The sequence below is a fragment of the Agelaius phoeniceus genome, chromosome 5 (genome assembly GCF_051311805.1).
Source record: "Agelaius phoeniceus isolate bAgePho1 chromosome 5, bAgePho1.hap1, whole genome shotgun sequence".
Taxonomy (NCBI): domain Eukaryota; kingdom Metazoa; phylum Chordata; class Aves; order Passeriformes; family Icteridae; genus Agelaius; species Agelaius phoeniceus.
The window spans coordinates 36,858,680-36,872,867 of NC_135269.1; the positions used below are offsets into that span (position 1 = coordinate 36,858,680).

The 14,188-nt window shown below is 38.6% G+C and overlaps 1 protein-coding gene across 10 annotated transcripts in view; it reads left to right on the forward strand.

Moving 5' to 3' along the window:
* The window catches only part of KCNC2 (potassium voltage-gated channel subfamily C member 2), a 101,528-nt gene extending 88,167 nt beyond the window's left edge, over positions 1-13,361 (forward strand). For 3 of the 10 annotated variants that reach the window (XM_077178819.1, XM_077178817.1, XM_077178818.1), the window contains exons 3-5: positions 2,987-3,917; positions 6,310-6,477; positions 10,290-13,361. In XM_077178819.1, coding sequence (XP_077034934.1) covers positions 2,987-3,917; positions 6,310-6,477; positions 10,290-10,426 — 1,236 coding nt within the window. In that variant the 3' untranslated portion in view covers positions 10,427-13,361. Of the gene's footprint in view, positions 1-2,986; positions 3,918-4,244; positions 5,678-6,309; positions 6,478-10,289 lie in introns of those variants that run through there. The other 7 variants (XR_013182408.1, XM_054632044.2, XM_077178822.1 and 4 more) reach the window with 7 other exon arrangements.
* Positions 13,362-14,188: the final 827 nt, after the last annotated feature.

The window sequence follows — 14,188 nt, forward strand, 5'->3', positions numbered from 1 at the left end:
CTCTGAATCCTCTAATTATTGCAATAACAGTGTAGGTCTCTTGTGTATGAGGCTTCATCTTGCTAGGTGCTATGCAAGCTCTGTCCTCATCCAAGGAGCAGGCAGTTTAAAACCAAATGCATTGAGAGATAAAAGGAATGTGTCTCTTGGCTCAAAATCAGTGATGGTATGCATATGCATGGAAAAATGTGTACAGCTTATTGTTTTACATTTCTATCAATGCTTATTGCAGGCTTACCAAGAAATCTGTCACCAGATTGATAGTGTTTTCTTGTCTTTGTTCTAACCTCTGGAACATGACTGTCTTTAGGATAGATTTTGGGCATTACTGAATGTCTTTTTCCTGCAGGGATAATAAAACACTGAGTGTAGGTCCACAGCTAAAAATTCCAATCTGCCTTGCCAAGTGCAATGTCAATGCAGTGTCAATGTTAAGCAAAACAGTAATAAATAGCTTGTCAGGCAGTTCTACTTGTAGTTACTCTCGTGGTATTTGGCATTTTTTTGAAGGTTTCTGAACCTGAATGGACTCTGAAATACAGTCCAGAAAACAGTTATTTATGTACTGTTGGGTTCACTGTGCTGTTGAATGCACAGTTAATCCTTGTCATATCTCAGTTGTTGGTAGATTATTTAATTGGTAAATTTTACTTTGGTTAGGCTGAATGTAGTTTTCCTTTATTTTCAGACAAAAAAATTTTCACAGTTGTCTGAAATCACCAGTGTTGCTGTTGAAGAGGTTGCCCAGTATTTTATCTGTCAAAAGTTCCCTCCCAAATTACAACTAGAGTGCTGACTTAGCTTCAGTGACTCAGCCTCCAAAGATTTGCTTTTTCCATGCTTGACTGTGTAGAAGGATCCTGGAGGATGCTCTAGGACACACCCAAGGGTCATTCTTAGCCCACCAGTGGCTTAGAGTCTGATACATTCTCTGTCTCTCTTGTGGAGAAGTTTTGCAAAGATCTGCTGAGATTAATTCTTATAAAACTTAGGTTTTATAAATCTGGTTGTATTTGCTGACTCTCACAAATTGTCTCACACAAGACTGAGGCTTTTTTGTGTATGTTGGTGTCAGGTGCTGTGAGCTATGAGCATGCAGCAAATTTGTAGTTAAGGCAAAGGCAGAAAAGCCTGTTCAGTAAAAATCAGACAGTGTAAGATTGTTTGCTTAGCTTGTGGCTAGAAGTCCAGACTGGATGATAAGTGTTCAGTTCAGTCTCTGACTCAGTACTTTTTGAAAGGTAACAGATTTAGAGTGTTTGCAATTGTAGGGCATGGTGTAATAACTTTTGTTTCCTTGACTGGGGAAAGGAAGCCATAAATAAACTGCAAATATCTGATATAGGTAGTTATATGGGATTTTTCATAGATCCATCTCATGAATCTGAATGTAATAAATTTGCCAGACCTGCACTGCAAATTTAAGCTTGTTTCCAGAATAAAAGGAATTCTATTTACAGGTTGTGGAGGCAATATTTTATTGTCTAACAAGTGTTCTGTGTAAGAAAAATACCAGCATTCAGTATTGTGCAAGCCTAAATGAGTTCCTGTGGCACATAGCACTGAATATGAATGCTAATACTAAATTCAGTCATTGATATCTGAAGTACACAAAATCAGTTTTGCCACAATGCTGTGTCTTGGATTAAAGTGGCAGAACAGAGGCATTCCTGCTTATGGCTGTTATTTTGTCTGCCTTGCAACTAGATTTTTCCAATGACATTCAAGATTTCAGTGTGGTAACTAGGTACTAGATATTTTTAACCTGTTTTGGCATCTTTTTGCCTGCTTGGGCCCCTAACACTTTCAAAAATCTTCATGTCTCCAGAAGGCTTTTATCCCCAGAATAATATTGGCTATAAAACGTTTTTTAAGGTGCAAATTCAAAATCAAAACTGTTGTTATTTATATACCACACCAGTGCTGCTGAATGCTAGCTAAACTGGTTGTAATGTCATTGAAAAGAAGTTGACTATTGTGGCAAAGGAGCAGCTGATTCAAAACACCTTTTCATTTGGTTTATATTCCTCAGTGTAAGAAAATCTATCTCCTGCTCTAGCTGTTTGGCTCAGTGTTAATTTTTGAGATCCTGTCTTGAATATTCTCTGTTATTCGATGTTTGACTGTGATGGCTGAGTTGAAGATCAGGCAGTCTGTGCTTTTTAAGTCCTAAATAATCTTTTGTGATGGCTGTTTCCAGGTTATTTACCTGCATTTTATCAATTCACATGCCTCTACTAGAAATGAATTTGTATTTTTCTTTTTGTTTGGATTGCCCTGAATTTGTAACCTGATTAGCAGGGTCGTGGATCCTAAGAATGGGACAAAGCTCAGCCACCACAGTGTGTGAGGGTCTGCAAGGGTTACTTTTAGGGCTGCCTGAGAGGGTCAGTGATGGATGACTACAAACATAATAGGCTATGCAACCAACTCTACCTGTAACACAGAAGGCATTTTCCATCAGTAAATATCCTGCATTTGTAAATAAATGAAAATATAAAGGAAACCCAGAATTTGGATCTGCTCCTAGATCCCTGTGACGTGCTCTTCAAGATGTGTGAGTTCTGAGCCATAATCTCAAGACTTTAGGGTCAGCCCACATGTTCCACTGTGTGAGAGCGGGACATGTGTAAATACTGCTGTGGTTGGTGTGTATGGGGACTGCTTGAAAGGAATCGTGACAACTGAATCAAATTCAGACAATTTAGTACAGATTAAAGAAATTGTTGCCGCTTTCCTAATGAGTTGCATTTTGTCACGATTGACAAAATCCATTGCCAAGGCTTTTCCTGCTTCTGGACTCCTGACCTGCATGTGAGAGCTGTCTGCTGCTCTTGTCTGGCCTAGATGGAAATTTTTATGTGTATGAATTTGTCAGCCATTTGGGGAAGAATGAGTAAAAGTTTTACTATAAACACAGACATCATTTGTATTAATGTGAAGACCTGTGTGGTTCTGATGTCTCTTTTATCTCTTTGTGTTTCAGTTCATCGCTTTTGCCTCTTTATTCTTCATCTTAGTTTCAATCACAACCTTCTGCCTGGAAACACATGAGGCTTTCAACACTATTATAAACAAAACTGAGCAGGTCATCAACGGGACAGAAGCTGTGTTACAGTATGAGATTGAGACAGATCCTGCACTGACATACGTGGAAGGAGTCTGCGTGGTATGGTTTACATTTGAATTTTTAGTACGTGTTATTTTTTCTCCCAACAAACTTGAATTCATCAAAAACCTCTTGAATATCATTGACTTTGTGGCCATCCTGCCCTTTTACCTAGAAGTGGGCCTGAGTGGGCTCTCCTCCAAAGCTGCTAAGGACGTGCTTGGTTTCCTCAGGGTGGTAAGGTTCGTCAGGATCCTCCGGATTTTCAAGCTCACCCGGCACTTTGTGGGCCTCAGGGTGCTGGGCCACACTCTGCGAGCCAGCACCAATGAATTTCTGCTGCTGATAATATTCCTGGCACTTGGTGTTTTGATATTTGCCACTATGATCTACTACGCAGAGCGGGTGGGAGCCCAGCCTAATGACCCGTCAGCGAGTGAACACACACAGTTCAAAAACATCCCCATCGGCTTCTGGTGGGCTGTAGTCACCATGACCACCTTGGGATATGGTGACATGTATCCACGGACTTGGTCAGGCATGCTGGTGGGAGCCCTGTGTGCCCTGGCGGGAGTGCTCACCATAGCCATGCCCGTGCCTGTGATAGTTAACAATTTTGGGATGTACTACTCCCTGGCCATGGCAAAGCAGAAATTGCCAAGGAAGCGAAAGAAGCACATCCCTCCTGCTCCTCAAGCCAGCTCACCCACCTTCTGCAAGACTGACTTGAACATGGCCTGCAATAGCACGCAGGGTGACATCTGCCTGGGCAAGGACAACCAGCTGATGGAACACAACAGATCATCAGGTAGGACCCCACTGGAAATGCATGTCCTCTGAAAACACTTTATAGACCAGTATGTTTGGTAGGGGTCAGAAAGCAGCCAGTCTTTCTGCCAGGAGAAGATGTAGCTCCCACCCTTCTCCCCTCCAACATTTGCGTGTGTCAGTCTCATAGAGGACAAAAATAGGTATAGTGATGTTCCCAAACCTCTATGTAGCTGGTCTATACAGTTTTGCTTGCTCTGTTGAGAATGCTTTCCTGCTGATGATATCAACCTTTTCTTTTGCCTGTTGTTTGTTGCGTTGTATGGATGTTTCTTGTTTTTCTGCATGACTGTGACTATTTGAGCAGCCACCGTGTCCCACCCTGTTGGACTCCATGGTGTTTTGCCTCAGTGTCTGTCTCTTGTGTCAGCTTTGCCTGTGCCACATCGTGGCCTGTTAAGCAAGATCCTACAAAGAAGCAGTCATTTAAAAGGAGCAGGTGCTTTACATCCAAAGCCCAGCACTCAAAGGAAATAGGAAGAAATTTTCTTTCTAGTTTTCTTTCCATTTGGCATTCTGCTTCCCTGGCTAAAAGAATCTCCTTCATCTGTGTTAGATGAAACATTGCATGATATTTACTATTCATTAAATTATACTAGCATAGCTGATGTTAATCTTGTCAAGAAAAAGAAAATGACAGCCCTTAGCACCATCATCGCTATTACAGTTGATTTTTGTGATTTCTATTACCTCATTTGTTAGAGTTCCAAATGATGAATAAGGAGTATTTTTTGCTTTACTCAGTGAAATTGCCTATCAAATGACAGCCTCAGTCCCTCCAAGCCACTGCTCCATGTTCCAAATCTGTTGCAATTAAAAACTAAATTTTATCTCTCAGTATAATTAAATAGTTTAGCAGCAAGAATATTTTTTTTGTTTCTTAAGTGTATTTATTCTTAAGCCATATACAATCTGTTTAAAAGCTCACATACCAGTCATGAGATTCCAGCTGTAAAGCTGCTAAAGCATAATAAGAGCAAAACCACTCATGACTGGTGTAATTCAGTAATTGAAATATAGATTTTAAAAAGAAGAGTCCGGAAAATCCATCTCTGAACAATATCCTTCTTCTGTCTGTTGCTCTGTTACTGAAGAGCATTTCTGTTCAAAGAAGCTCGGTTTCACTCTCCGAGTTACTGTTCACAAATTAACACAGTTTTTTGAACATCCTAAATGTATATAAAAGGTGGAAACGCTTGAAAATACTCAGACTGACAGTAAAATATGGTTAGTTTTTCAGTGCTTTGACTGATAACCTTTGAGGTAGCATCTTTAAATTGTGAAGCTGATAACAGCTTTTTCATGCCATCAGGTCCTACTGAAGGTATTCTAATGGAGACAGCTCAGTGTGATCACTGTGTCTCTCATTAAGAGACACTTTTTTTTGTGTCTACAGCTTTGTTTACAAGGGGTTATAATCCTTGAAGTTAGAGAGAAAGCAGACATGCAAGAAGGAGCCATTTTAAAGTGTTATCTTCCTTTTCAGTAGTGCCACCACTCACATCATGCACTGTAGCTTTATTTCTGGTAGAGAATGTTATTAGAGTCACTATGAATTATGTGCAAAACTTCAAGGCTGAATTCTGCCCTTTGCATTCCCAGTTCAGAAAAAAAACCATGTGCAGGTTTACATGCAAAGGTAAAGCTGAAGTTATGTGCTGTACTGAGAAGAGATTTTTTTTCCTGAAGTGTGGCCTGAATTTGAAATGGTAGATAATTTTAAAAGAGAGTCCTTTGGGAGTGACAAATCAGGAGAGGTACAGGTTTTGCCATTTGACAAAATAAAGTACAGAGACCAAGACAGCATTTAATGTTGGGTACTTATGATGACAAGCAGTGCAAGTGTAATAAATATGGAAATGAAAGCTAAGTGTGTTAATAAACAGTGTATAGTGCCAAATATTGAAAATATAGTCCTTCTGGGTGAGGGCTTGTCTTTAAAACATTAAACTATATATTCTAAACAAAAATGCCTAACATGACCTCTTGTTTAGCAAAAATGATAGCCAAAATAGTAAATAAGTATTTGAAATATCCAAGGCTGACTGTATTCTGACAAATTACAGTCCAGAGTAGGTGAATAACTGAGCCTTGGTTTGATTATTTCTTAGTTCATGTTAGTTTAATCTAATTTTATTCAAATTTTAGAAGAAGAACAGGAAAGTCAAAAGATCATTTATTCTTGAACAAAACGTATATCTTTTGCCATTTTGTACTGATTAATGATGAATTGCAATCTTGTTTTCTTCTAATGATTTACTTTATATCTACTTTTTGAGTGATGGGAATATCTGGCATTCAGCGTAAGCTCTTTGTGATGTCTCATTTCCTCATTCATTATTGTCTGTAAATGGGCATGGTGCTTTAACCAGTGTTATCAGGTGAAGACAGTGCAGGAAGTGAGCAGCCACTCTCACCTGGTGAAAGGCTCCCTCCCATCAGACGTTCTAGTACAAGAGACAAAAACAGAAGAGGGGGAACATGTTTCCTACTGACAACAGGTGATTACACGTGTGCTACTGATGGAGGGATCAGGAAAGGTATGGACTTCTTTCATTAGATCATAAAAGGTTACTCAGCAATGTGCTTGTGGAAAACAATCTTAGAGTAAATGATGTGCACAATGCTCTAAGAGGAAAGACTGTACTCACAATGTACCTTTTTTTCTTTACTCCTAGTCATTCTTTTCCTTTTAGAAACACTCATCCCCTTTAGTCTTCAAAAAATGTGCTTGATGTTGGACACTCATTTCACTTGTGTCTTCATTTGCCTGTAATCTCTAGTGGAAAAGCCTGCAATTCAGACCTTGCTCATTCAACCACTCATCACTCAATATAACTTGTCATTCTAAAAGACAAATTAATCATATTATAACTGTAGTCTGCTCTTTATAAAATTTACAGCTGAATACACTTTAAAGGTTGACATGTCAGAAGTAAGCAACATTTCTGAACACAAAAATCATATCCTGAGATGCTAGTTAGATTTCTTTCAAACAAAATTTTGAGCTGATAATGCCAAAAACTATTTTTTCCCTTGGCAATACCAACCACTGATACTAAAATATTACTGTCTACCCCATCCATAATTCAGCTATGTAGTAAAACAATGCTTAACCTTTCAAGGTGTTAAAAATGCCTTTCTAGTTATTTAGCCTCTTCAAATCTGATTACCTTCTGCTTAGTAGGATGGGAGTGCCCAGGTGGAGGTTGCAAAACTGTTTTGTGCTTGTGTCTCCCACGTGACTGATTGTTTCTACCCCAGCAGGCCACATCTGGCTGTGGCTGCAAACCCAACATCAGGACAGAGCCCTAAGATCAGCATGCCAGTGGTAATCTTCCCATTTCCTAAGATAGGAACTGCTTTTGTTTCTTGGCAAATTATATTCCTCTGATCTTGGATCGTTCAGACAGATTTTGCATTCCTGAGTGCTGAAGTGTAGCTGCTCACCTCAGAGTTCTTCTGAAGTAGCCGTGTGGCACTGGACAAACATTTTTGCCCGAGATTTTTCTGGCTTTTTTTTTTATTTTTCCCAAACTTGCTTGGTGCATAGCAAACATAGTCAGCCATATATCTAAAGGAATTCTCTTTGGTTGTTCTGCCAATGCTCTTTTTGCACTTCAAAGCAGAAGCTCAGTTGGTTAAACCTGTGAAGGCAGATATGCAACCAGTTCCACGTGTATGGCATTTGCAGAGTGTGACTCAATGCTCGGGCATTTTATGTACTCCTGTATATAATGTTGAGCTTAAATGAAAAATCATTGCAAGCATGTTTTTGCATGAATTTACTACATTTTTCACTGAGCGTATATTTCACTGTCTTCTCAACAACTAGGGTTATTTAAAATATCTCTAATGCTAAGAGTCTTTGAGGAGGTCAAGAACACCTGGATAAGGTAGAGTACCATAGCATCTTGCATGATCAGCTTTTTGACTCCACTCAGCAAGTTATGGTGGTAACCATGACTAGAGCAGATCAGAAATAATAAAAGAAGTTACCCATCAGCTACTAAAGATGTATTTATATAACAGTAAAACCTATTTTATCCTGGAACATTTTGATTTGTAAATCTAGATTTAAAATAAATTTTTTTGGTTATTTTTTTAGGTTTTGTAGTTTTTACTAGAAAACTGGGGCTTGAGTTCAGAATGGGTAGTTTTTTGATGAGAAATATGCTCTTTGCCTGGCTCTGATGATAATCTTAGTTGAGGCTGAAATGTTTTAGTCACTGGCTTTGGAGTGTATTTTATACAGAGTGGGGAAGCTAGCCCATAAGCAGAAAATATCTTCAAATAATATACAAATAGGTTTGAATGCTTGAATGTCATTCACACATCAAGTCTAGTACTTTCACATTTTATTTCCTTTCCTTCTTTCCTTCTTTTGGTACATTCTTCTTGTTTGGTTTGTTCCTTGGTTGATTCTTGGTTGTTCAGTTATAATTTATTCTGAGCTTTTTGCATCTCCATCTCCAAGATGATACTGATTCAGACCTGATCCATTAAAATACCTGAAAAGTACTGATTTTGGATCAAGCATCTCTCACTATTCATCTTGTGTATCTGGTTTTCATTTTTTAGGAGTTTCTACTTTCTTTATAATCATTACCATCTTCCTCTCTCAGTTCTTTCCTTTTATCATTGGAAGAGTAGCAAGAGAATAATCTTAAAAACCACTTTCCTAGTTTTTATGTGAAAAAGCTACCTGATTCTTTTGATTTTTTTAATAAGCTTTATGTTTACAGGGAGTTTAAATATATACACTAGCATTGTGCTTCTCTTTAATTCCCTTTCCAAACATAATTCTTTCTAGTCTGTGTAAATACTGATAGAAACTCAGAAACTGGAGGCTGTTTCAGAAATGTATCAGAATTCTGTGTAGTATCACAGTCTAGCCTGCCCTTGCCATCTGGAGGGAACATTGCACAATGTTTTAACAGACATGAGGTTATACATTTGCTTTAAGTATAGTTTTACAGTATGCAGATTTCAGGGTAAGAAATATGTTAATTGTTGTCAGGGGAGAGCCTAAGATAGATTTTTCCTAAAGATGCCATTAACTGTCTGTTACCTAGAGACCTGGAATTTGAGCTAGTAACTGTTTCAATGAGAAAGAAAAAAAAAAGTTTGCTGTCATTCCATGTGGTGTTAACTTTACTGTCATTGGTATTTTAAGGTTTCTGGGAAAAAAGTCTCATTATTTCCCTATAAGCAATTTAAACCTGAATATTTTAACCTGACAAATGCTTAAATGCATACTTGTCTTCAAAGAAATAAGTAATACCACTGAAATCAGTGAGACTTCTCATGCTTGCACTGAAGCATGTATCCATGTACTTCAGGAGCAATGTCCTGGCTGGCTCAACCTTTGTTGTATTTCCTTGCTGATATCTTCAGGCTGACAAGCAGATCTGTTTCCTAACAAATGGGGTTATTCAGCAGCTGCTGAAAATACTTGAATATGAAGATAGTGATGCAGTGAAAGCAATGCTTTTTCGTTGGTTTACAGCATAGCCTCTACGAAGTGAAAACAATCCACAGTAGCAAAAAGTAGGTAGCTAGAGCTCACAGTGTATGTGAACAGCAATATCTGCAAGTGCAATGTTCCCTTCAAATTGTGAAGCATTATGTGGTTGCCTCATTTAATGATTAATAATTTACTACTTGCTTATATGAATTAATACCGTTGATTTTGTTCAAATCATCTGGAAAAGAAGCACAAATTCAATGTTTTAAGTTTGCCATTACAAATACGTCAAGCTCTGCTGTCTTATTAGACTTCAAAATTAGAAGCAAAGCCTAAGGGTTAATATTTTTGAAGATAAAGCTTCTTATATTATCATTCGGTCCTCTGCAAAACTGATTTACACATACTGTATAAAATTTATCTGGTTTCTGGTTTATTTATTTTAAAGAAAAAATTGTACTATATTAGGAATTGAATGTAGCAGAGATTATGTAATTCTGACAGTTTCTGTAGTCTGTCTTAATGGGTTTTTGATTATGCTTAGCCAGATAGCTCAGTCACCCTGGTGGGATCCCTTATCTTGCTCTGTGTGCAACCCTGCTGAAGCCTGTGATACTAAGTGCAAGATGGGATGTGGAAGAGCAGGTCAGACCTCTTGTGTGGTGGTCTGTTTAATTTTTTTGGGGAAAAAGTGGATGCATTAATTTGTAAATAATTTTATTTATTAGTATCTTTTGGTAGTAATGTGTCTCAGCACTGAGTTCTTTTGCAGGCAGATTCCCTCTGAGTCCCTGATAGCTCCTTGGATTACATTACATTGTACTGTTTGTCTTTGTCTCTTTTTTGGCTGAATTCAACTGATGTCTGTGCATTTTCTCATACAAGGCTATGAAAAATCCCGAAGCCTAAACAACATAGCTGGCTTGACAGGCAATGCTCTGCGACTGTCTCCAGTAACATCACCCTACAGCTCACCTTGTCCTCTAAGGCGCTCTCGGTCTCCCATCCCTTCCATCTTGTAAACCAGATGGCGTCAATCGGCTACATAGCATTAAATCAAATACTGTTTACCACATATTGGAAATAAATGTAGCATTAAGCATAGGCTCCACAAATATGGTCTAACTCCTGCATGATACAACTGTCAGTAGTAAGAAAAGCCACTTGGGTACCTGGAGATTTTTGTCTTGGCTTTTAAAGATTACTTCAGGTAGCATTTCTCCTTTTATCTACTATATTGTCCTACTTTCCTGTGGCAATAAAAGGACAGTTAGTGGATGCTGTTGTCCATATATTCAATAAATAAGTATATTTTCAGGGAGATTTACTTAAAATAATGTGCTTCCAAGTAATTATCAGTCACTCCATTGAACCTCCATTTCTTGTGACTCTAATCCATTCTGAAGATGTCTGCTCTGAAGGGTCTGCTCATTTGCATGGACCATCCTGTCTCCATCACCTGACAAGCAGTGTTGCGGATCGTGGAGACCACAGAGGGCTCTGGATGTGTGTTCTCACATTGTTACCATCCTGCTGAAATGAAAGCACTGATAAACTGGTCTGCATGTGGGATTGTTTTTCTGTGTTTAACCTTTTCCTTTATTTTTTAACTATCTACTTGTTTATAAACGACTTTATTTTGTGATTAACTTATTTCGGTACTGGATTGCTGTATCAGAGTTCTGAATGTCTCCGGTTGTTTGCACACAGATAACTGCAAAGAGGTTGTCATTACTGGTTACACGCAAGCAGAAGCCAGATCTCTTTCTTAATGGCTTGGGGAAGGCACAAAACATGCAAGAAAGGTAAACGCCATCCAGACTTGCAATTTTAAGCTAGCAAGTGCTGCTTGGTACTGTAGTATTTTCTCTACTCCAGGGTTCTTCAACATTTTCAGAAGCTGAGTACCAAGTAAAATTGAAACAATTATTGGGGGCTTTTTTTACCGTTGTAAGAGGGTACTAGTTCTCAAGTCGGGTTTTTGACCAGCCTCATACCTCTGGCTAGTGGGCTTCAAAAATTTCTTCAGTCAATGTTTTTTGAGGTGCTTTGTCCTATGTGTTGTTTGTCTGTCTGTTTTGCAACCTGTCTCCTTGTATTCTCCATCTGTCTCCATAAAGCACAGAGATTCTGTTAAAATGCCCCCCTCTTTTAAGTTGAACTGAGAACACTTTTTTCTCCTTTTCTCTTTTTTTCATATGGACTATACATCCATGTATAGATAGAAATATACATATTTTTCAAGTGCAGTTAGTATCATCTAGACTAACTCGTGTGCACTCCTAAGGTTTTTTGAGCGACTTTTCAGCACTGATCGGTTGCCTATTGCATCAATCTTCCTCCCAGCAACCAGCATTCATTACAATTTTGAAACTGTATCTCCTCTAGTGGCTTTTTCATTCAATACTAACCTCTGTTTATGCAACAGGACAAATGCAATGGCAAATTTGAGGTTCTGGGCTGGTGAGGAAAAATTACCCTTAAACTGTAGAGTTTTAGAAGACCATAATGACTGAAATCTTAAGTGATCCTTGAAATTGTTGAATAATACCTGACTGTCATGTTTTACTTTTTTGTTAGGAAAAGAAATTAAATTTATTGTTGACCATGTAACATGTTCTTCTGTATATAGCCAAGCCCAATAGCATGACCTGCATGTCAGAATTCTTGTACAATAATGTAGTTATCAAAGTATACATTTCTGATATTTAGAGATGTACATTGATTTACTTTTGGTAAAATATTGTCAATAGAGAGATAATTGCAAACAGCTTTTAGCAAATGAATTAATATAATATCTGGTGCTGCTGTTATATTAACTACAGTGTTGTACAGAATTTATCATGGATTTTTGACTGCTGAAAAAGGGACAATGGAATTTAGCCATACCAAGGACTGTACTGGAAAGAGACTGCTGCTGCTGAATGGGCCCTGATAAACGACTCACACCTTGAGGAGGTCACTGAGACTTTGCGTGCGAAGCAGAGCTTGTTAAAGAAGATGAAAGACCGCTCGTAATTACTGCTGCCAGAGGAAGGGGTGACTAGTCACTGTTGATGAGCCAGTGTAAATAAAACGTGTGTGCATGGAAAATCAGTTTTTATCTATATCAAGGAAAGCTGAATTCATGTCATCATTGCTAAGGTTCCATGCAAAGACCCCCACCCCTGTGTTTATTATTCCTGGTTCCTGCAGTAAGCTGTGCTGTGGATCATACAAAGACACACGCTTAATAATGATAGTGATGTAAACTACATCTGTCTTGACTTCTGTCATACTAATGGCATATATTGCAAAAGTCACAAATTTGAACAGAATAGGTTTGCATAAGTCCTTGCTTTCTCAGTTTGCCATGACCTAAATTGTTATGAATTGTAGTGTACATGCCAAGTCCTAAGTTTACTTTTCACTTTGATAACAAAATTGTGACTGCAGACAAACATCACTGACTTTGTTCACAGCACACAGTCTTCTTTCATTGTTACCTCAAACTATAAGTATTATCAGAAATAAAATTCTGGCAGCAAGAATATTTTGTGGTTATTTTTTTTTTTTAATTCAAAGTGTTGCAAACCCAACATCAATAAGTATAAAATTGTATTAAAATTATATTCTACAAATGTATATTTTACATAAAATATATATATTCTTTGATAAGTTATTTTCTGTGATTTTTGTGGTAAATGGATCTAGTCTATTCTATGTTTATGAGACATTGTAGTGCTACGATGTGATAATTATGTTCTCTCCATCCTATTCAGTGGGAAATTCTCCAGAATCTGTTTTGTCACCCTGGTGTCCCAATTGTAGGGACCTGTCCCAGTTGTGAAACTCTGTATCGTGGAACTTCTGTGAACATGTCAAGGTGCATGCACAATCCTGGTGGAAACCAGTGGAAATGTAATACCTGAATTGGAGAATAAAAGGCAAAAGACCTGGGGAGGAACTTGGAACATATCTTCTGAACTGGCTCATGAGCTTTCTTTAGCTGTATCGGTCCCTTGTCTGCTAGTGGCCATCCCAGTTCTCCAACCAGCCTCCTGGAATGCCTGAGGAGCTGATTCAAAAGCTAACATAAGCTGGCTTCTGCAACAATTGAAAATTTATCAGCTTGTTAATGACCCTGTGCCTCATGTGGAAGTTTCTGTCAGGCTGGGTATTTTAAGTCTGATGGGAGTTTTGTTGCATCCTGGTGTGAAGTCAAACCTAAAAAAAGGAGGTGATAAATAGTTGCTTAAAGCTTCTAATATACTGTATTTGTGGCAACCAGAAATCCCCAAATACACAAGCAGATTGTCTGAGAGCAGTGAGGTAGCTAGTACAGTTTTACAAATGATCTGAGAGGTTGTAACACACTGTTTTGGCATATGCGCTGTAATGTAAGAAAAGTTCCAGAAAACAGGATCAGAAAACAGGTGTTCAATTTTAGAAAATGTGTTATAATATGTCAGGAAAGCTCACTGTGCTGTTTGCCCAAGGGTTAAGAGTTGCCTGTGCTGTGATTGTGAGCAGTACCCAAGGGAAGAAGGGGTGTAGTGGTCAGGCAGCACAAGGCTCACAGCCAGCCCCAGTCACCCAGGGCAATGTCTGCCCCAAGACCTAGAGAGAGGAGCCTGGCTTTCCTCAGTGCTACACAAGGACAGTGATCATCCCCAGATGGGATGCAGACAAGGGAGTGCATTTTGTTGGTCAAGACTGTAGAAAACACTGATACCCAGATGGTGTCTGACATCTTCTACTGTCTGGATGGTAAGGAGCCTGGATGGATCTCCGCCAACGCTGGA